The sequence below is a fragment of the Brachyistius frenatus genome, unplaced genomic scaffold, assembly GCF_029030835.1.
Source record: "Brachyistius frenatus isolate BFR_SWC_R1_liver_20210118 unplaced genomic scaffold, ASM2903083v1 Contig_106, whole genome shotgun sequence".
NCBI lineage: Eukaryota > Metazoa > Chordata > Actinopteri > Embiotocidae > Brachyistius > Brachyistius frenatus.
The window spans coordinates 847,969-870,000 of NW_027210705.1; the positions used below are offsets into that span (position 1 = coordinate 847,969).

Genomic DNA, 22,032 nt, shown 5'->3' on the forward strand with positions numbered 1-22,032 from the left:
TTTCCTTCCCTTTTCTCTGGGGTTGCGCTTCCTCTGTGCGGCCGCTCCTAGATGTACAATAAAGGCAGCGTGAACGCACAGGGACCCTCTGATTAACTCATTTTGCAGGTTAACAGATGCTGCACTTTAGGAAGAGTGTATCTCTGTGTGTTTTGCATTCGGTGTTTAGTACCCGCATGAGACTGAAAACACTGACAAATCCTTCTGTTTGTAATATTAATTATACTTTACACTTGTGACTTCTTACTTCTTGCTCTTTCTATATTGATCTCTGCTCATTTGCAAACTGTCAATGTGTTTTTCTGTCTGTGTGTTTCTATGAATGCTCCCCTCCTGCTAGGACTGCTAGCAGCAGAACGTAGGTATCTGTTTGTTGTCTGTGTTGTCCTTATCAGCTGTAGGTGTTTACTGTAAAGCCCTTCTGACAACAAAAAGTCGTCTCTATTAGTGGTTTTAATTTAATCAGTCGTAGAGGTATTCACCTCTGGTGTGTGTGTCCGTGTGTGTGTGTGTTTTACAGGCGCTGTGTCTCAGGTGTTGGACAGTTTAGAGGAGATCCACGCTTTGACAGACTGCAGTGAAAAGGATTTAGATTTCCTCCACAGTGTTTTCCAGGACCAGCATCTACACACACTGCTCGATGTGAGTGTCACACACGCACACGCACACACACGCACGTAAACACACCAGAAAACACATCCACCTTTAATGACACATTCATTTTGTATCATTTCATTACAATGGTCTTACTCCTCTTCTATATGGATAATAGAAAAATGATGGTCCCATACGAGGTTCACTAACCCGATGGCTGCATATTTAGTCCAAATTCCCACCCCTTCTTCTCAGTTGAATTGCGCAGCGTGTTTTCATCATATAGAGATGCAACACGTTGTATGAATCTGCACGGTCTGCGCTTTCCAACAACGCCAGTGCCTCGTCTGTGCGACGAAGCATTGCAGAGAAAACTGGCTTTAAAGTTTCATCAAATTTAATTGTTGTTACACTGAAGCACCGCGTCCCCCCCCCCTCCACACGCACACACACACACACACACACACACACACACACACACACACACACACGCTACTCTTGATTAAATAATTACTGAAGTCCAAATCTCGTCCCAACGTACTGTATATCAAAGTAAACAGCACAACGAACCCTTTCTGATGAAACCCACCGTTTCTCTGTACAACAGAGTTGTCAAGCAATCCGGTTTTTAAATCACAGATAACTTCTGCATTGTCTCCAGTATAGGGTGGACATTACATCCCACTTTGTATGAAAAAAAAAATAATACTAATAATAACATATTTGAAGGTCTACACTACAGCAGAGACATTAGCACATATCAGAGGGGCGTATGCCCTCAGTGTGAATCCCTGGTTTGGGCCCCTGGAGCCGGAGTCATTCAGGACATTTATTTTCCTTCAGGCACTGAGCCCATATTTTGGGCGGTGAGGAAGCGATGTGGTGGTTATGTGGTGGTTGTTTGCCATGATGCTGAAAGTGGACATCCAGGACGAGGCCTGTTTCAGTCCACCAGCACGCACAAACTTAAAGTGATTTTCTTGTCATGCATACACTCATTTGAAAACTGATGCGTTTTGGCTGCTCTTTATGAAATCATGTGGATCCAGTCTGTTGCAAAATACCAACACATCACACACTGAAGGCCCTCCGAGAGATGTGTCGATGGCGGAGGGAGCTCAGTGGTTTGATGATGTTATTTGGTCAGCCTTGTTTTTCAGTTAAAAGTCCTAATTTACCCAGAATTCACAGCAGAATTAGTCCGAGTTAACATAATCAAGAGAGAAACAACTTTGTGCACGAGATGAATAACGTCTGATTATTAGTTAGATCAAAGACAAATTCAAAGCCTGTTTTTGAGAAACAAACTGAGCCCTAATTAAATAAGATTTATACATTTCATGTAATATAATCTATAAAGAGCTTCCTTGCACCTACACAGGGAGCCTCAGTCCTCTGGAGGCATCATCAAAAGGTCATGTTGTTTCTCGATGGGTCATTAAATTCCTTCCCTTGATTCACCTGTGTGTGTGTGTGTGTGTGTGTGTGTGTGTGTGTGTGTGTGTGTGTGTGTGTGTGTGTGTGTGTGTGTGTGTGTGTGTGTGTGTGTGTGTGTGTGTGTGTGTGACTCAGGATGCTGACAGACTCAGCTGAGCTGCAGAGTTTTGACCTACAACTGGTTCACCACATTAAAACCATGTTGGGTCACTAAATCCTCGTTCCCAGCCGACAGCAGAAAGGCGAGACAGCTTTCTCTCTAAGACGTCATGTGACCCTGTTCTCTTTTTCTTTAATCCACCGCTGCCTTTGCTTTGTGTCTGTTAAACAGAAGATCTGTCGGCTGGTCGAGTCAGTTTGTATGGAGATTAGGAACATCAAGAAAAACATGTCGGAAAATTTAAATTCTAATGATGAATACGGGTAAACAGCAGTTTAATCCTCATAGTCAATTTGACTACTTTCAAATACTACTTTAAACATTTCTGTCGTCATTATTGTGTGTTTCTGACTTCAGTATAATACATCCTGAGGTATGCTGTTTGGAAATGAAAAGGATTTGTATTTATGACACTTTTTTGTGGTGAACAGTTGCATTTCAGTAAAATACATCATCCTGAAGTTCATACAGAGTTCAAACATCAGAGCAACTGCAGGCAGCTGTGGTGTGTTTTCTTTACACTGAGGACAAGCAGCATGTCTCCCTGCTGTTTTGTGTGATGCAGATCATTGTCAGGTCACAGAGTCAGATACTGGTCCACATCCACAGAAAATATATTCTTCAAAGGATTAAAAAAAAAAAAAGATAATACAAAACTTCTTGCTTTAACTCTTTTTGTGTGTTAATGTGTGCAGTGTTAATTAACTATTTGAGGCAATTTTCATTTGTAGAACTGAACAAAACAATCAGTGTCTCATCAGAGACAATGTCGGCCATTTTTTAAAGATTTCATATCCTCTTCTCTCTATGACGGCCAGCATTTCTCTCCATGTTCGGAGAACACTTCTTAGGAAATAGTTCCAAGAGACCACATCCTGCCTTTTACTCTTCTGGCCCTCTGAGCTTGGAGACGGTCCCTCTTGAGTTTGCACCATCATCCACTTCTTCATCTGTGAGCCACTGAGCAGAATCTCTGGAGCTGCTTTTCTTGTCACTTCCTCCTCAAACTTTCTGCCAACATGAGCTCAGCTCAGCATCGATAGGCTGCTGCAGATTCTCACAGACGAGTCGCCGACTTAAGTCACTAGTTTTGAACAAGTTCCGTGATGCAAATCAGGCCAAAGAGGCTGAAATTGAAACATTTGAGAGGAGACGGCTGAAGAGAGGTGTGTGTGTTGGGTTAAAGGCTCTCCCAGTTGCTGGAGGCTGAATACATTGAAGTGGGTTGCCGTGTGTGTGTGTGTGTGTGTGTGTGTGTGTGTGTGTGTGTGTGTGTGTGTGTGTGTGTGTGTGTGTGTGTGTGTGTGTGTGTGTGTGTGTGTGTGTGTGTGTGGATGTGGATGTGTGTGTGGGTGTGTGTGCAGCAGTGTCAGTGTGAGCCTGAGGCTGCAGATGTCTCCTTTTCAGCCTCATTTTCACCCCCGGGCCTGCTCTGAGAGGAGGGGGAGTCAGAGGAGGACAGAGCAGTGCAGCACCCTGAACGAACAATGGCTCCTATTGTCGGACCTAAGTTGCATTCACTGCAAGCGCAGCCTCCATCACTGTGTGTGCGGCTGGAAGTAGCCTCCACACGGCTGAAGCACACGGAGGAAAACAGAAATCCTGTAGACAGTGAACGGATGGAGCCCTCTGGCTCCGAGAACGCCTGTCTCGTTTGCACTCTGTTGGCAGCGTGTTTCTGACAAAACACTTGCCGTCTTTGGGGGGTGAGTGTGTTTTCTTCCTGTTTTCTCCCTCTGTTGTGTTTGCGGGAAGAGTGTTTTGTCAAGAGATGCCTCAAGCTAATTTGAAGTGAGCCCGACACCCCGCTGTGTGTTTGACACGTATAATGAGGCACTTTAGTCTACTGCATTTTTATTTCTTCCCTTATTTATCAGTTTCTGAAGCTCCTCAGGCTGCTGAGCTCAGAGATGCAGGGAGAGAAGTTGCCCTCGAGGAACTGATGTCTGCTTTTATCTGTCACTAATCAGAAATAAAGATATGACAGTGTTAGTGATCCTAAAATAGGAGGTGCTCTGTGACTGTTGGCACATACAGACGCAGCCACGAGGACGCATTGGTTCCTTCCTGAAAATATCAGAACGTTTTGTACAGTTTGTTCTGAATATTTGTAAATTTTGAGTTCATTTTTAAGTAAAAGCCCTGAGGTCAGCTCGAGTCTGCTTAATGCTCCACAAACGCAGAAAGATGTTGACAACTCTCCCCTTGAAAGCACAAGAACAAGAGAGCAGTAAATATGTGTGTGCTCGGTGGCTGCAGACAGCATGTGGGACGGCACACACTTTCTCCGAGTACGATTCAACCTGCAGGCTGCCGGCGTTATCTCGGCGGTCTTGTAAAGACTTCCTGAGGAGCAGCTTGTGTTTGTGTTTCGGAGAGAATTTGTGCAGATGCACACTTGAGGTGTGTGTGTGTGTGTGTGTGTGTGTGTGTGTGTGTGTGTGTGTGTGTGTGTGTGTGTGTGTGTGTGTGTGTGTGTGTGTGTGTGTGTGTGTGTGTGTGTGTGTGTGTGTGTGTGTGTGTGTGTGTCTCTGTGTGTCAGGTTGTCACAGCAGGGAGAGATGCACAGACCATCAAACTCTGGCTTCCTCTTCCTCTTCCTCTTCTTCTGCACTTTTGTATTGACAGAAATACACACACATTTTGATTTTGATTTAGTTTCCATTCCTCTCTCCCTCAAACCCTCGTCTGCTCATTCGCTGCATTAGTAGCCGGTCGTTAGAAGTTTTTTCCACATCGGTACGACTGTAATAAAAACCTGACGGGCTATTCCTTTATATTTCTCATAGAAATAACAATAACAATCCAGATTTTTCTGTGTTTTGTGACTCTTATATCTAATAGCTTATATTCCTCTGTGTTAATACACAGACATGCCAGACATCCCAAACATGACATATATAATGTATGTACATAATTTGCACATGATTATCTGTAATTGGCTGAGCGTTCAGCAGAAAGAAGGGATCTGAGATTTTCAGTGGTGAGAGTCCAGAGTCCACAATGCATTGTATAAAAATATTTTCTCAGTCTTCATAAACCTTTGAAAGAAAGTCATTATTTCCATCTGCTAAACCTTTTTCATGATTTCAAGCCGGTTATCTGCTGCAGGTGGATCAACCTGCAGCCCTGCTCCATCAACTGCTGCTGCAGGATATTTCTTCAGAAGCTTTCTGTCATTTCATGTTTCCATTTTTCTGGCAGATCACACATGTCACACTGACAGGTGTGTCAGTGGGCCCAACAAGGCGCTGCGTGGTTTCTCAGCTGGTTACTGAGCAGCAGCACAAATATCTTGTGTTTCCGCCGTCTCTGTGAGCGCAGGCCGTTCCCGTGGACGGCTGCAAATACTTCCAGTTCGAACCTCGAAGCGAACTGAACGCGTTCAGTGCAGAGAAACAGACGTTAAAACAAAACCTCACTGCGGAAAATGCCAATTCCTGAGATGTTTTAGGAGTTCACGTTGCCTGCTGTTTGTTTATCATCATGTGATGATGTCCAGCATCACATGTGTAGCGCTGCTGTTGGATCTGTGAGAGGAGGAACAGAAGAGAGCTGCATTGAACTGTCTGGTACAAACGCTCTGTTTGTCTGTGACTCCCTGTGTCTGCCTCCGACTTTATTCCGTGGACGCATTATGCAACGCTGCTTTCTCACAGTGCAGCAGGTTCAATGAAAAGTACAAGTTGTCCATCAAACCTCACATGGCTGTTGCTTTGTATATGATAATAGTGGTTTCAGATGGCCGCGGTCATCTGTGTCTTTTGTTTTAAAAAAAAAAGCCTCTCTCCGCTTTGATTGGAGCTCCAGCTGCTGTCTTTGTTTACCCTGTTTCAGGGCCATTTAGTCCCCGAGCATACAGTCACTTAAATGCGCCCACACTCGTGTGACTGGGTCCCGCGCAGTTTATGAGTCAGCTGGGATTTTTATGAACAGAGCTCTCGTGTTCGCCGTCCTTCAGTCAGAGAGAAGGACAGTTAGCAGTTAGATGTCAAGGAGAGATGAAAACAAAACCCAGAAAGTGTCATTGACGCTCAAACTAAAGTAGACAGATGAGCTGAGGACGTGGAGAATACATCGGGCTCGTAGCTCTGTGTGCTTTCATCGGTTTGATCACCTTTTTAAAGCAGTAAGTCTGTTTAAACTGTTACATGTTTCCAGAGAGGTTTGCGTCCTGCAATAAGAGATAAGTTATTAGTACAGTTTGCAGTAAACAAGGCCCACACACATCTCGTGAGGGGAAGTCTGCAGTGATGAGGAGGCTGACTGCTTCAGAGTAGTGTTGAGATCCTGAACACACCGGCCATATCATGATCGAGTAGGCAAAGACCTGATTTGGTTTTCTGCAAATATTTCATTTGGGATCAATTCTAGTTGTGTTTGTTTGAAGGAACTCTCCTAATTGAACTTTATTAAACTTTTTTATTTAGGGCACTTTGTTGCTACGTGATTTTTAGGTCACTTGTTGTTTTTTTCTGCATTGCTCTGTCGGTGTTCACCGGTTATAAACAACTGGTTGTGAAGGTGAAGCGCTGGAGTAACTGTCATGCATGTTTCTGCCTTTGTTTTCTGTATTTCTGTGCTCCACTCCTGAGTTTAGCCCGATCGGTCGGTCCATCTGATGCGCTGGTTGTGTGGCATATAAATTAGTATTATCTGTCAATCACAGGTGTCCATCTGTGTCACGCTCTGCTCAACATTGAACCTGGGTTTAACGCTGAGGACTTCGTTTCGTTGTGTCTTTGTTTAGTTTTTAGCCAAATATCCAAAATCATCTTAATCTTATACTATTGTTTTTTCAGTTCGTCAACACCAACCACACAATCAACCCTCCGCTAACACCATACAGATAATCTGAAACACTCCCACCCATACGACAAAGATCCTTCGAGGAACAGATGGCAAACAGGGTTTCTTCATCAGAGTTCAGCACCATATTTTCACCACATTACAGTGTGTCATGTTGTGTCATGTTACATTTCGGCCTCCGACAGCTGAAACGCTTCAACAAGAAAGAAGACGTTGTGTTTCCTCGGGTTGCTTTAGTGCCATCTTTCTTGGCATTACATCACATCTTTTATAACCTTCAGTATCATAAACTCATGTTTTTGGATGAAATTGTTCCAGATGTGAATCATTGGATCATCAGGTTCAGTTCTTCAACAGCAACTGGGAACTTAGATTGGTCGACTAAATGGCATGAAGGGTTTATGGAAAGATGTTTTATTTCTCAGCGTATCACATTTCTGAACTCAGTATTGTGCTGTATTGGAACTAACTTAGAAAATGTTCAAACAACATTCATTCCTACCTTTTGCGGAGCTTTAATCTCAGGAGTTAGCTGGTTAAGATGTGTCACTGATCATGTTGACATCAGTGTAGAAGCTCATGCTTGTTGTCCTCCTCACAGTTTCTCCGTCTGTGATTGACTGACTGATTGTTCTCTTTGCTTTCAGCTCTACGATAAGATCAACACCAAGTCGTCCCCACAGATCCGAAACCCCCCCAGTGATGCTGTGCAGAGAGCCAAAGAGGTGAGTGAACACACATCATGTAATGTGTGTGATCACTATTTAATACCTTGTACAGATACCAGATTCACTAGCAGCTGACTTTCCTCTTCAACCCTTTCACCACTTCTGTCAGTGCTCAGGCTGCTTTAATCCCTCCGGCCTCTTGCTCCCTAAAGCTCTAACTCATCACCTTCACAGAGGACGTTCTCGGTGTGGGGGTTTGGGCACAACCTGAGGTCCCCGGGGTGTGTGTGTGTGTGTGTGTGTGTGTGTGTGTGTGTGTGTGTGTGTGTGTGTGTGTGTGTGTGTGTGTGTGTGTGTGTGTGTGTGTGTGTGTGTGTGTGTGTGTGTGTGTCTAAATGGGAAATATTTAAACTATAATCGAATTGGTAGTACCTTTTGAAGGTCAGGAACTCTCTGGGTTCCACAACCAGCACTTTTAAAAAGCCTCCACCTGCAGACATGTTTGCTCACGTAGTTTGTTGCCGACAATAATCAGGATGGAGCAGCCCCACAGATGTTATAGACGGTGGAAGAACAACGACGTTCAGGCGAATTTCAGACCGTTCTGCTTTCGATACGTCAGCAGATTTGGTTCATCTTCCCAGGACACAAAACATGAGAGAGTAAAAGACAGGGCTCTATATAATAAAGAGGTAAATATGATATTCCTGCAGGTACCTCACTGCTTGTACTGGAGTACATCATGTACAGTGTGAACATGGACATGAATACAAAGACCAGATGCAGACCTCCTGCTTTCAGCTGCTCAGTTTCAAAACAACATCCAATAATAACATTATTTATCTTGAGTGTTTGAGTCATGTGTTAGCTTCAGTGACCTCTCAAGCTGAGTTTGTTCAGGACGGACTGTCGGAGCACACCGACCTGTTTACACGGAGCAGCTGTGATCTCCAGCTTCTGTGTTTGACCTTCCTCATTACAGATGCTGCTGGGTGCAGCACACACACACACACACACACACACACACACACACACACACACACACACACACACACACACACACACAAACACTGTGTTTGTGGGCTGTTAGCATGGTTGGGTTTTCGTACACAGAGTTACATTGTAGTCTCCGGGGTCAGATGCTGGCTCTGATGAAGTCACATGCTCACAGCGAGTTTGGGTGCGTGTGTTTACCTCTCCATGTCCTGTAACAGTGAAGCAGGATTCAGAGGAGCTGCTGCTCAACGAGGAGGCTGAGGGAAGAGGGAGTGTGAGAGGGCAGCAGGGATCACTGGTGTGCATTGTGAGCGCTTCTGTGTGCAGGCAGGCGGCTCCACAAAATGCTGCTGTGTTGACGTTGTGCTCTTTGTTGAGGGAGCAATTAAAAGTCTGAACAGTGAGGGAGTTGGGGGCCGCCGTCGTAAATCCCAGAGCTGTTCGGACAGAGAAAGCCATTTTAAGGGGAGGCGAGCTGCATTTTTATGTGGCTGTGGTTCGTGTCAAAGAGACTCGGCTAATTAACGCAGCTCTGCTGCATCGTCTGAGACGTTAGCGTCTGCTTATAGAGTTTGCTTCACATTTTCCTGCTTAAATCAGCCGGGATGGATCAAGAGATGTGGCGAGAACCACAACACAAGCAGAGAGATGGTGTGAGGGCGTGGAGCAGCATTTTAGAGCCATCACTGCAGACTTTTTTGATCTTCTGTGTCTGATGAGTTCTCTGTCTGTCTCTAATGAGAAACACAATAAACTCTGTGCAGAACCAAACCAGGGCTTTATTTTATTTGTAAAGCATCTCGGAGTAGAATATTTTGAACTCTCAAAGATTCTTGAGGGGATACATATTAAGAAGAGGTTTGGACTCGGTGGTTCAACACAGAGCTTCGACTTTCCTTTTTTACATGAACCATGTGGTGAGTTTGAAATCTGCAGCACGTTTTCTTTGTGTCCAGATTCACCTGATCTACTTTTAGTGGTGGAGGTGTCGCCTTCCATCACTCTCCCTGTGATCTCCATGCGCGTCTCCCAAAGCGTTTTGGGGCCTCTCTTCGTCCCCGTCCTTGTTCAGTAGGGACCAGCGCGATCAAAAACACCTTCTTGTCTGGGTCCTGCTTGTCCGACGAGCTTTCTGTCGTCAGAAACATGCTGTGATCTAAATGCCGTACATACGTACGAACACTCATTGTTTTGAGTGCATCAGTGCGTTCACACCGTCCAGTATAGAAACATGCAGCGCTTACAAGTACCAGGATGACGCACTTAAAACACTCCAAAAAAAGATGTGTGAAACGCTGGACATTTGTTGGAGGGACGATTTGATGCTTCTCTCAGTCTTCTCAGTATTTTGTCAAATACCCCCTCCCTCCACCTCCACCTCCACCTCCACTTCACCTCTGTCTCTGCTGATTCACTCTGGCTGATGCAGAAACGCTTTGAACCAATCAGAACGCAGCCTCCAGTGGACTCCTGCGGGTTTCTACCCCGGCAGGCCAGTTTTAAGGCTCTTCAAACTTCACCAAAGCTTTTCCTCTGACTGCACTAACACACTTTTTTTTAACCTCTTCTCTGTCACGTCTCGTCACCTCAGTGAAATAAGTTGTGTTAGAACTAATCTTTGTCGGGAGTGAAGTTTCCGCTTTGGTTGTAGATACTAATCTCACAAGATTCTCAGCCCATCTGAAAATTAAGTGCCGTTGATTTAAGGGCGGAGTTTCACTTCGACCCTCCTGCGTCATCACTGACCTTTGACCTTTCACCTGTGAGCTCTGAAAAGGACCATCGACAGCCTGTGTAACCCTTCTCCCTGTGTCTTCCTCCACTAAAGAGTTCCTCCTCCCAAGACGGAGCAAGTGGCGCTTTGAAACATCTGGAATATGTAAGCGCTCATCACACTGCTGCCGTGTTCACACTACTGCTGAGTGGAGCGAGACACAGACTGAGTCCGCTCGGCCCTTAAAGGGTTCAAATACTGGAGGTGGTTTGAACTGAGGGTGAAGGAGCTTCCTGTTCCTGTATGATGATGATATTTACTGCTGTGAATGTGTTTGGATAAACTGCTGCAGCAACTCTTCTTTGGTTAAAATGCTTAGACACAGAACATCTGATATTTATGCACACAATAAGAAAAGGACAACAGGTCTGGTACAAGACTTGTTAGAGAACTGAAAGGATCATTAAAGCAGCTCAGAGAAAAGTAAGATGAATATCGCTCTATTTTTAGCTTCTCCATTTCATGTGTGAATAGACACAGTTTTAATATTTTATTTAAGCGAGCTCTCCACAGCTAAATGAATTGCATGCACTTGACAAGGAGGCAATAAAAAAGTCCTTCAGATGATGCTTTGTCATCTGAAAACGAGCTGCAGATTCCTGCTCCGTGTCTCTGGAGATTTAGTACTGATTATATTTCATATAAAACACAATATGGAAAAGAAGCTCATTTCTTTACACCTCGTTGTGGACAGCCTTGTTCTGTTCGGACATTAGATGCTGCTTCAGCTTCTGCCACACTGGGACTTGGTTTACTCCCTAATTTAAATCCTGTCTGATTCAACATCCTTTAGAAGTGGACACATTGTAGAAGGTTTCTATATACGGAAAGCTGCTTGTCCCTTTCTTTAGGCTCAGTTTGAGATGTTTGTGTGAATATGGCGGAAGTCAAAGGTGTTTTTGCCAATCTGAAAATCTGCAACATGCTAACCAACAACCAGGAACATCCAGAATATCTGGAAACCATCATTACACCATAATCTAATCAAATGGCCGGTTCATTTCAGCTACTGTGAACCAATTTGTCTTTTACTGTGTATTTGTTTACATTTTGGCAAATTGGTACCATTAAAAGTAGCCAAATCAGCTAATAGCAGCTCCACAGATGTACAGACAAATATCGCTGGATTATTTTCATACTGAAGAAAACCTTTCAAATTTTCAGGCAACCTCAGGCAAGCTTTTTTCCTTTGATTTCTATGAGCATTGATGAGCGTTGATGGACATTGACTCACCGTGGGTACGGGAGATCATGACATCCTCGGAAAGTGTTCATGTCAGTGTGGATCTGTTTGTCTTTGTCCTGCTGAATGTCCTTGTCATCTTTTTAACACTCAGAACGACGAGTTAAATTAGCGAGCAGCCGTAATGTTGATTCCATCTAGACGGGGAAAGTGAGAGATCGACCAGACCTACCGTATGTGTCACTCTCAGCTGCTGCTGTGTTGCAGCGTGTGGTTTTGCGACACCAGTGAGTGCTAGCTCCAGAGTGTAAAAAGTCAATGTGATTATTACAGTTTCAAGATAATGAATTCCTGGATGGACACACACTCATAAACTACACACCCTTCTACACACCTCATCTGCCCCACCAAGCATGAGGTAGAGACACAGCATCGTACTTCCACGTGCAGGTCTCAGTATACCCCACCCACACTCCACCCACCCCCCCTCTGAGGCCTCACCTCTACAATGCCACATTCACCAGTCAGGCGCAACATAACTGGAGCCGACATCAAACCAAGTCACGTCCAAAAGGGAGGAGGAGGAGGAGGAGGAGGAGCAAAGCCTTGACCAGATTCTTTGACTTGCTGTCCAAAGTTGGTCTCACACTGGCTGCGGAGACGCAGGAGGAGGTGTGAGGGGAAAGTCTGAGAGCTCGCTGGGTCGTCTGAGGTGCAGCAGGTACAGACGGCTGTGGCGGAAAACCAACTCCTCTCTCTCTGTGTCCTCAGGTACTGGAAGAGATCTCCTGCTACCCAGAGAACCACGAAGCCAAGGAACTCAGACGGATACTAACCCAGCCACATTTCATGGTGAGTTTCAAAAATAGCACAGACACACATCGGGCCCTCGCACCTCGCAGACGGGTGCAGGAGGTCCTTCAACAAACATTCAGGGCTGCTGACGATGCCGAGCAGACGGAACACGACTGGGTCAGACATGTTGGACGGATGTCTACGTAGCAGCTTCATAGATGCTTTCGTGTCCTCGGCTGTGCAAAAGGTGCTCAAAAGAGACACCGAGGCAGCTTTTACTTATGACATCACTGTGTCACTTGGAACAAGAGGTTTCACCTTCTTTTCCTTTGGCCAAAGAAATGTAAACACAACAAACAGATGCCTCGAAAACATGAACATCTCAGTGATTCTGCTGTAATGGACGCGTGTTTAAAGTGTGTGAGGATCGAACCTGCAGGATTTAAATCCCTTCAACGGAAAGTCCCTCGTGGACTGTCAGCAGCTGTCCTGTTAATCCTTCAACATGAATGCATCTGATTTCTATCTCCGATCAATGACCTGCTCAATGTCAGAGGGACAGACAGACGGGGGGATGAGGGGGGCAATGGTGTCAATATGAAGTGATAGTGAGAGCAAAGACGAGGGAAGAGATCAGTAATGAAGACGAGCGGGAGGACATGGTCCAGACTGTGTGTGCGGGGCAGTAAGGCGTGTGTGATGCGATGTGTTGTGCCGGGTCAGAGGCCCGGCTCCTTCACGGCGCTACGAGAGCGGAAACTGACGTGTTCTACATTCCAGCGAGTTCATGCCAGTGCAGACGAACTGTGCCGGATTTTAGGCTTTTGTTTATCAGCGTTCTCGTGGATCTGAGTCTTTTTAAGGAACGACGGGAATAGATCAGCGGTTTGAGAGAAAAAACAGCATTATTGGCTCCCTTGTTTAGAGCGAGGAAAGAAGATCAATACCAGTCTGCTTATTATGTCCACAGGTGAAGCTGCGAGCTGATTAGCTCAGCCGAGCATAAAGACTGGATGCAGGAAATGACAGATAGCAATGTGGAATTTAAACAAAAGGGATAGGTTGTGGTTTCATTCAGTTCTGGGAGTAAATTCCTGACATCATAACTATAATATTCAGTGGACAGATATGACAGTGGTAGTGATGTTGTATTCCTTTATCCACCTTTACTTGTTCCAACACCTGGAAATGTCTCTAATGTCCAGTTCAGATCAACCACAGCTTCATCTGTGAGTCCATCTGATTGTGTTAGAATGATATAAATGCTTACCAAGCAGAAACTCAGCTCCACACCTGGTTCACAATCTTTTTTTTTTGTATTGTTTGTGCTTTTAGTGTGTTTGTTCCACTTTTATTACCACCAGCAGCACCTGTTAACAGGTGGTTGAACAGTTGTTACTAAACGTAAATTATTAAAGTCACATCTGTTGTTGTTTTGAAAAACAACAGTGCTTTTAGCGGGAGTTACATGCTGAATATTTGATGATCGGTCATTAATCCACTCTGTGCTGTGTCGTCGACTGTCGCAACGTTTGCCCGGCGACCTCGCCGTACCAACGATACTCCAGGAAGTCACACAGCCCGGTTGTTTTTCACCAAGAAATAGTTCAAAGATATAACTCCCTCTGAAATACCAAATTGGCATTTTCTCTTTGTGTATGAATTAATTACCAAAAAACTAAAATATTGGGAGAAACAAGGGGTCACATCTGAGCTGTTCTGAGCCTTTGGATCATATCTCACGATCTTCTACAGCAGAGAGTTGCCGAGTTGTCACTGAATGGAAGATTTTCAAATCTCCATTGAAACGACCCCTCATCCATGTTTTATTAAAAGTTTAAATTACAACTTCATTCTTGATCTTTAACTAAAACATTATCACCACATGGTTTCTCTTCTGAGGCCCAACTATTATTTTTCCCCAAATGTAGAACTATTTCTTTCAGCTTAAGGATTTGAGATCAGCTGTTAGGAAAATGTTTGAGGTCAGTATAACTGTAAGTACATAAGCATTATAACCATTTATGATCTCAGTACTTTTTGTACTGTGAACTTTTGAAATGAGCTATTTCATTTCTTCGGATCTGGATCTGTGCAATTTCACATCATGGTGTTTTGCATGTGGATACCGCCGTCAGGCCGAGTATCCTCTGGTTCTTCACGAAATGACCTCCAGCGCTGAATGCTGCAGGTTGTTTTTGTTATTACAGAGTTCGAGCGGGACGTCGGTGAATCTTGAAATCTCCACCGTGTCCTCGTTTCACTCTGCTTCTCTTATCGCACACTTTTTCTAACTTCTCTTTTCTTTTCTTTGCTTTCTCACACTCCCTCCAGCACAGCCACACAGCATGGAAGGATCAGTTAACCCCGTAACCCTGTCCTCATTAGGGCGCAGGCACACACACAACCTCACCTTCCTGTGTGTCTCCTAACATGAAGTTTCGTTTGTGCGTGATGTATTTTGACACGGGAGTTAGAGAGGCTGCCGCTGCCTTCATGTCTCTGCCTCTCTGATCTGCACTCCTTCCTGGGGTGTGTGTCTGTGTGTGTGTGTGTGTGTGTGTGTGTGTGTGTGTGTGTGTGTGTGTGTGTGTGTGTGTGTGTGTGTGTGTGTGTGTGTGTGTGTGTGTGTGTGTGTGCGTGCGTGTGTGTGAGGGAAGACGGTGACAGGTTTTCCCCTTTGTTGAGGTTTGATTGCTGTCTTCTGAAGTTCAGACGGGTTTGTTAAAGTGTCACTCAGGGGAGTGTGTGGCTGTCAGACGAGCGGAGCAGTGACTCCATGGCTCCTAGCGACGTGCCGCTTTAACTCAAAGAGACGTGCGGGCTGCAGACCACGGGCACCTGCAGAGACGGGGGAATACCTCGACGTACGGCAGAGCAGGGAGTCAGGAAGTGAACACCTCCTGCTCTTCAGTGAACGACACACAATGGTGTGAGCGCCGTCAGGACTTTTCCTGTAGTTTAGTGAGATCATGTCTTGGGTTCAGGATGCGGACCACTGAAAGGTTTCTCTCCTCTGCATTCACACCTGTTCTCCAGGTGGATTGTTTTTAAGTTTATAAAATGAAATTAGAAGAATTTTGTCCTGTTTGCTTCAGGCTCGTTTTGGGTTTGTGGTCGTGTGCCACCCCATATGTACTCCTCTGGCTGTTTGCACCCTCCTGTGTATAGTCTGCCCCTGTAACTCTGTGTGTGTGTGTGTGTGTGTGTGTGTGTGTGTGTGTGTGTGTGTGTGTGTGTGTGTGTGTGTGTGTGTGTGTGTGTGTGTGTGTGTGTGTGTGTGTGTGTGTGTGTGTGACCGCAGGCCTTGCTGCAGGCCCACGACGTGGTGGCCCACGAGGTTTACAGCGACGAGGCTCTGCGGGTGACCCCTCCACCCACCTCGCCCTACCTGAACGGAGACTCCCCGGAGAGCACCAACGGAGACATGGACCTGGAGAACGTCACCAGGGTCCGCTTGGTCCAGTTCCAGAAGAACACAGACGAGCCGATGGTACACGGTTTAAAACTCAGTGCTGTGCAGAAGGTTTAGGCGTTCAAAAACACAACTTCTTTTTATTTACCAACAGCTTTGTGAATGTTACCAAAAATGAGTAATCAGCTATCATTACTAGATATTTCCTTCAGAACTCATTGAATTACATTACTGCATTTAAAAGTAGTTACTTGGTTAAGCAACTTCTGCATTACATTTTAATGTCTGCTTCAATTCTCTAATTAATGCACACATATGTATTATGTTAGCGCTGCCTGAAAGGGTCTCAGCCATTGACTGTATCTACAGGTGGACGAAGCTTTAAGCTCTGAAAAAAAAGGCCGATACGGAAGTGACTTAAGCTGCAATACCAGCGAGTGCCACTAGAGGTGGGCTCCAAAAAGCCTCCGGCTTCATAGACTCCCATTCAGCTTCTATCATAAAATTCTAAGTCAATAAAATTTCTCCAGGAGTTATCTCGGTGTTGTTAGCTAAAGTCACTCCTTATTAGTTTTCTGGCAGTCCATCTGAAAATAGTCACATCATTAAATAAAAAATAAGCCTCCAAAAGCCATGTTTTTGGGGGCGTGTCTGTTTGATTGACAGGCCTGTGGTGCAGTCAGGTTACGGAGATTGGTGGGCGGGACGTAGTATCGCCGGGTTTGCAGTCAGATCAGTCAGCGAGTCAGCTCGCTCCCCCCAGCTCTCTGAATATGGTCACTTCCAGCGCCAAACCGCTCTGAACTAGCAAGACGGCGACGGCCAAATTCCCAAACTCGAGGCTTCATATCGGCCGTTCGCAAACCAACGGGCGACGTCACTGTTGGTTGCCCTCTGCTCTCTATCGCTCTCCTTGTGGTTTGCATGTGGGTCTCCTGAGGCCTCTCATCACTTACATCCACAGAGCTCCTCTGCTGCAGGTTTGTGTCTTGCAGGAACCAGCTGTTTCTCACTGCCACTGCTCAGAACCACATCCTCAGCAGTAATCCTCCATGCGCCTCCAGTACCCCACTTATGAGGCAGGAGGTTGAAAGTCTGTGTGTAAAATGACCCAGTTACTCCTCCAGTAACTCAACTCTCCTTCTGAGGGAGGCAGGCAGGAAGTTGGAGGAATAAGCTGCATATGTCTGCAGTGGTTTATTACAATTAATAGACAAGACAAAAGTAACGAGCAAGAAGCCCACTTAACATTCAGGAGGCCTAATTGTAATTGTGTTGTTTAATGTGAAAAAGTAATTTATTACGTTAATGGTTCCCGCCAAATTACATTATTGCGTTACGTTTCAACCCGTTTCTTTCAATGCTGTTCAATAATTACAGTCATACAAAGTATATGAAAGAGAAAAAAAAATCTAAATCTCAACAGCACCAACACAGTTCTTCCATGCAGGTGTCGTTGCGGCGCCCTGGAGAACTTCCCACACAATAATCTAAACATCTACAGTGCCCGAAACTTTTGCACCGTTCTGTATTTACTCTTCTCACTCAAATATCATGACTGAGATGAGATGACAGCGCAGCTTCTTGCACCGCATCATCCCCTGATTCCACATTTGCACATGTTTGTTGTGTTGATTCATGCAGGGCATCACGCTGAAGATGAACGACACAAACCACTGCATCGTGGCGAGGATAATGCACGGAGGAATGATCCACAGACAAGGTGCCGTTTCCACTCTCGCAGCCCACATTTAGTCTGACACCTACATTTTAAAACGGCTTCCTACAAGGCTGCATGACTCGGGTTCACTGTTCGCAGACAGATAACTACAGCAGTCACAGCAGGGCTTCACAGAGCAAATGACAGATTTCTCTTTAACTCCTAGTATATTCCCCGAGATCATCAGATTTCAGTTTGATTATTTCATAAATACAGAGCCACGACTAATTGAACCACAACACTTTTCTGTACACGTCAAGCTTTTATTTAATTTAAGTGACTGCAGTCGTCTTTTCTGTGTCTTTATAGACCAAACAACTAATTGATACATTTAGAAATTGATATTGAAAATAATTGGGATTTTCAGCCCGAATTAAATGTAACTGATTTGAATACAAATATAAATATATAAATGTAAACAAATGTTTGTGTACCAGATAATGTCAGTTAACACGCACGTGTTGAGTTGAAGGATAAATAGTCTGTAATTCATGTCAAGAGATTTTGATCCATCCGTTACTTCTCTTCAAGGCTTTAGAATTTTATACAGGAAACAAAAACATTGTAAAGATATTCAGTGATATTCAGTGATATTCAGTGATATTCAGCGTCCTCCTCCGTTCTGATCAAATCTACATGTGGAACTTGAACTTTGTCTCAAAGTTAAATGCAGCATATATCCTGCCTGTTTTTGAATGTGTTAACCCTAACATGGTACTTCAATATTCCTTTGGTTGATTTATATCTTTGGGAAGCAGAAGGTTTCAGATCTTTTAAATAAACAATAAGGTTCTGATTCTTATAAGAAACTTCACCTTCATCTTCACTGCAGAAACACAAACCAGGTTGACAGCCCTTGTTCTCTCCTGTTTTATTGCAGCGTAGCATTAATTAATCCCCAGGTGGTTTGTCATGTGGTAATTGGAGCGCCACCTCAGTTGGGAAGGATGTATTTCTCTACTGTAGTTAGGATGGGTGAAGTTGCAACAGAGGCTAATGAAATGTAGCGCGGTTCTAATGAGGGGGAAAAAAAGATTCTCTAAACATTTGTTTGTCTCTCACTTCCTTCTCATTTCCTTTCAGGAACGTTGCATGTTGGAGACGAGATCAGGGAAATCAACAGCATCAGTGTGGCCAATCAGACTGTGGAGCAACTGCAGAAGATGCTGGTCAGTGTGTGTGTGTGTGTGTGTGTGTGTGTGTGTGTGTGTGTGTGTGTGTGTGTGTGTGTGTGTGTGTGTGTGTGTGTGTGTGTGTGTGTGTGTGTGTGTGTGTGTGTGTGTGTGTGTGTGTGTGTGTGTGTGTGTGATTCTACATCTATCTCTGTGAGGACTGTTGGTTTTAGACCTTGGAGGTAGGAACATTTTGACTGCTCCTCACGTTCAGACAGACTTTCAGAGGTTTCAGGGTTAAGACTTGTGCTGTGATGCAAATGACAAACGCAAATGTGTAGTGCAGGAGTTTGGACGGGGTTGTGTTGTTTTAAACTGCACACTGCTGATCTGCACTGACTGGAAATAAGTCAAACACCAACATGGTTCATTCTCCTCCTGTTATAAAGCCAAAACCATCAGAATAACAACATTTGGCTTTTTCCAATTCCACAGCAGCCTCCAGCCATCAATCACAGCAACAGAGAATATTTAGTTAAAACTTCAACACAAGTCCAAACTGATTGTTTGAGTTTCCAACCAGTGTAAATTCTTTCAGATTTAGTTCAAAAAAACAATTAGATGCTCGCTGATGCCACCATCTGTTTTGTCTCAGATGTGACAGCCTTCCAACAACGCTTTGTTTCCTCCACACACACCACAACACCCAGCGTGAAGACCAAACAGAGAAAAATTAGTCTGTTCACCAATGACTCATTTTTAACCTTTTATTTATTTTCCTCCACAACAAATCAATGAATGTTTTTTTGTTTTGTGTTACATTTTGCCCGAAGTCTCAGGTAAAAAATCCAAGTGTCAAATGAAGGCGTTGTTTGTGATAACAACATGCTTCAGTGTATCTCTACATTACTGTGTTAATCCCAACAATGTTACACGCTGATGAGTGACGATGAAACAAAACTCACGGTGTGTGTGTGTGTGTGTGTGTGTGTGTGTGTGTGTGTGTGTGTGTGTGTGTGTGTGTGTGTGTGTGTGTGTGTGTGTGTGTGTGTGTGTGTGTGTGTGTGTGTGTGTGTGTGTGTGTGTGTGTGTCTCTCTCCACAGAGGGAGATGCGAGGCAGCATCACCTTTAAAATAGTACCGAGTTACCGGATGCAGGGCTCCTCGTGTGAGGTAACACCTCTTCTTCCTCCTCCTCTTCTTCCTCCTCCTCTTCTTCCTCCTCTTAACTGCTGATTGTGAGCTCCTGGTCTGGTTACTAACTGCTCGCCTGGTTACTGTGTGTGTGTGTGTGTGTGTGTGTGTGTGTGTGTGTGTGTGTGTGTGTGTGTGTGTGTGTGTGTGTGTGTGTGTGTGTGTGTGTGTGTGTGTGTGTGTGTGTGTAACCCAGGTGTGTAGTGTGTATGGGGTGTGTGTGAGTTTTGCTGTGTTTTGCTGTGGCTGGGTCCGATATTCAGCACACCAATTTCACAACCAAGATACCGGAACCCCCCCTCCTCCCCCGTCTGATCCGGGAACGAGCCACACCTCTGTGTGATCCCACCCTGCTCCTAAACTCAGACCCACCAGCACACCTGTACACACACACACACACACACACACACACACACACACACACATACACATACACTACAGGGGCAGACAAAATAACAGGAAGTACCCATATCACTTTTCTGGAGTGGAGCCTCTTCTACAACATCCACCTTCACCTCAGGTGTTCTGTCAACATTTTTAGTTTTACAGCTTCCTCGATACACATTTGTTTCTATGCTTTGTGGCTGCACAACTAGAGATACCCCGAGCTGATCGTAAGACTCTTTTATTTATTTAAAGGATGAGGTCACCTAATACTGAACTCTGCTGTGTTGTCCACCGGTGGACATCACACTGTGGGAATCTTACGGCACAATTCATTAATATTTAGATTTGTGTGCCCACTGCAGTCTGAACTCAAAGATTGTAGATGAGCTAAACGAAGCATCACTCTTTCACACTGCTGTACAACCAAGCTGCAACCAGCAGTGACATCACCTGACTCGATTTGATTGGAAACCCGGAGATACTACGTCCCGCCCCCTGATAGTAACCTGACTGCACCACAGGCCTGTCAATCAAACAGACACACCCCCAAAAACACAGCTTTTTGAAACTTATTTTCTAATTAATGATGGGATTATTTTCAGATAGACTGCCAGAAAACGAATAAACTGGAATAGCAGGAAATGAAATAACTCGTGGAGACATTTTCTTTACTGAGAATTTGATGAGAAAAGTTGAATTGGAGTCTATGGAGCCAGAGACTTTTTGGAGCCGGCCTCTAGTGGTACTCAGTGGTATTGCAGCTTAAGGCACTTCTGCATCGGCCTCATTTTTCAGACCTGGAAGCTTCGTCCACTTTTATATACAGTGTGTGTGTACAACGGCGAGTAGAGTGTTTCTGTAGTCCCAACAGCTTCGACAGAGTGAGACATCACAGGCCACAGCTGCTTTTTCAGATAAATCAAATCAATATCTCGATCAGTTTGTGATCAAATCCAACAAAAGTTGATGGAGACGTCTGTATTGAGACAACCATCTATCAGTGTCTGCAGTCAGTCATGTTGAATGTCAGCGGACCTCACAGCTGCAGCCATTTGTCAGTCGATGTATAATAATAGAGCACAGATATGTCTACAGCACATCACCTTGGTAACGCCTGCTGGTGGACACTCTGAGCTGTATGATCTGTGCATTAAAACACAAGTGGAGGTGATGAGAGAGCAGGACAGGCCTCAACGCGATTTCAGAGGGAGAACAAGTTGTGCTGTATTACGTGTTGGGAAATTGAGCATTAAAATTGATATTAATTGTTAGTAAATACAGGCATTTGTACACACTTCATGCTTCAAGAGCTGAGCTGGCCCTGAGGAAATAGACACGGTGTGTGAGGATAAGTGGAGCAGTCAGGTGTGACACCGGCCGACTATCGCCAGCACAACAACTCAAAACATCCACAGTCACCTCCAGTCTGTTAAAGCTCTCGCAAACGGGACAGCTTAGTTAAATGAGGCAAAACAATCTGTCATGAATGATTCTGTAGACCATCAGAAATAACCTAAAAACTGTACTTTTATCGTCACGAGCTGATCATAGGACAGTTCCAATGTGAACTAATGTGCACAAGAAATAAAAGCAATCAAAAAGTTTAAAAATCAAAAGAAACATTTTAAAGAATGAAAAAAAAAAGCGACAAAAAAACAGCACTAGGTAAAATAAAACTACAATAATAAAGAGGGAATAGAAAATAAATATATTTTAATTTTGTGGTGATTAATTGTTTTTAATATAAAAACGTCAAAATAAATGATAAAATACCAGACTATCTGCTAA

At 44.4% G+C, this 22,032-nt stretch overlaps 1 protein-coding gene across 13 annotated transcripts in view; it reads left to right on the forward strand.

The window, feature by feature from the left end:
* Positions 1-22,032, forward strand: part of caska (calcium/calmodulin-dependent serine protein kinase a) — a 145,540-nt gene that overhangs the window by 102,333 nt on the left and 21,175 nt on the right. For 5 of the 13 annotated variants that reach the window (XM_069712051.1, XM_069712040.1, XM_069712044.1 and 2 more), the window contains exons 11-19: positions 341-358; positions 521-642; positions 7,648-7,725; positions 10,493-10,543; positions 12,393-12,473; positions 15,721-15,909; positions 17,476-17,554; positions 18,635-18,720; positions 19,768-19,836. In XM_069712051.1, the coding sequence (XP_069568152.1) occupies positions 341-358; positions 521-642; positions 7,648-7,725; positions 10,493-10,543; positions 12,393-12,473; positions 15,721-15,909; positions 17,476-17,554; positions 18,635-18,720; positions 19,768-19,836 (773 nt within the window). The remainder of the gene's footprint in view (positions 1-340; positions 359-520; positions 643-7,647; positions 7,726-10,492; positions 10,544-12,392; positions 12,474-15,720; positions 15,910-17,475; positions 17,555-18,634; positions 18,721-19,767; positions 19,837-22,032) is intronic. The other 8 variants (XM_069712048.1, XM_069712049.1, XM_069712054.1 and 5 more) reach the window with 3 other exon arrangements.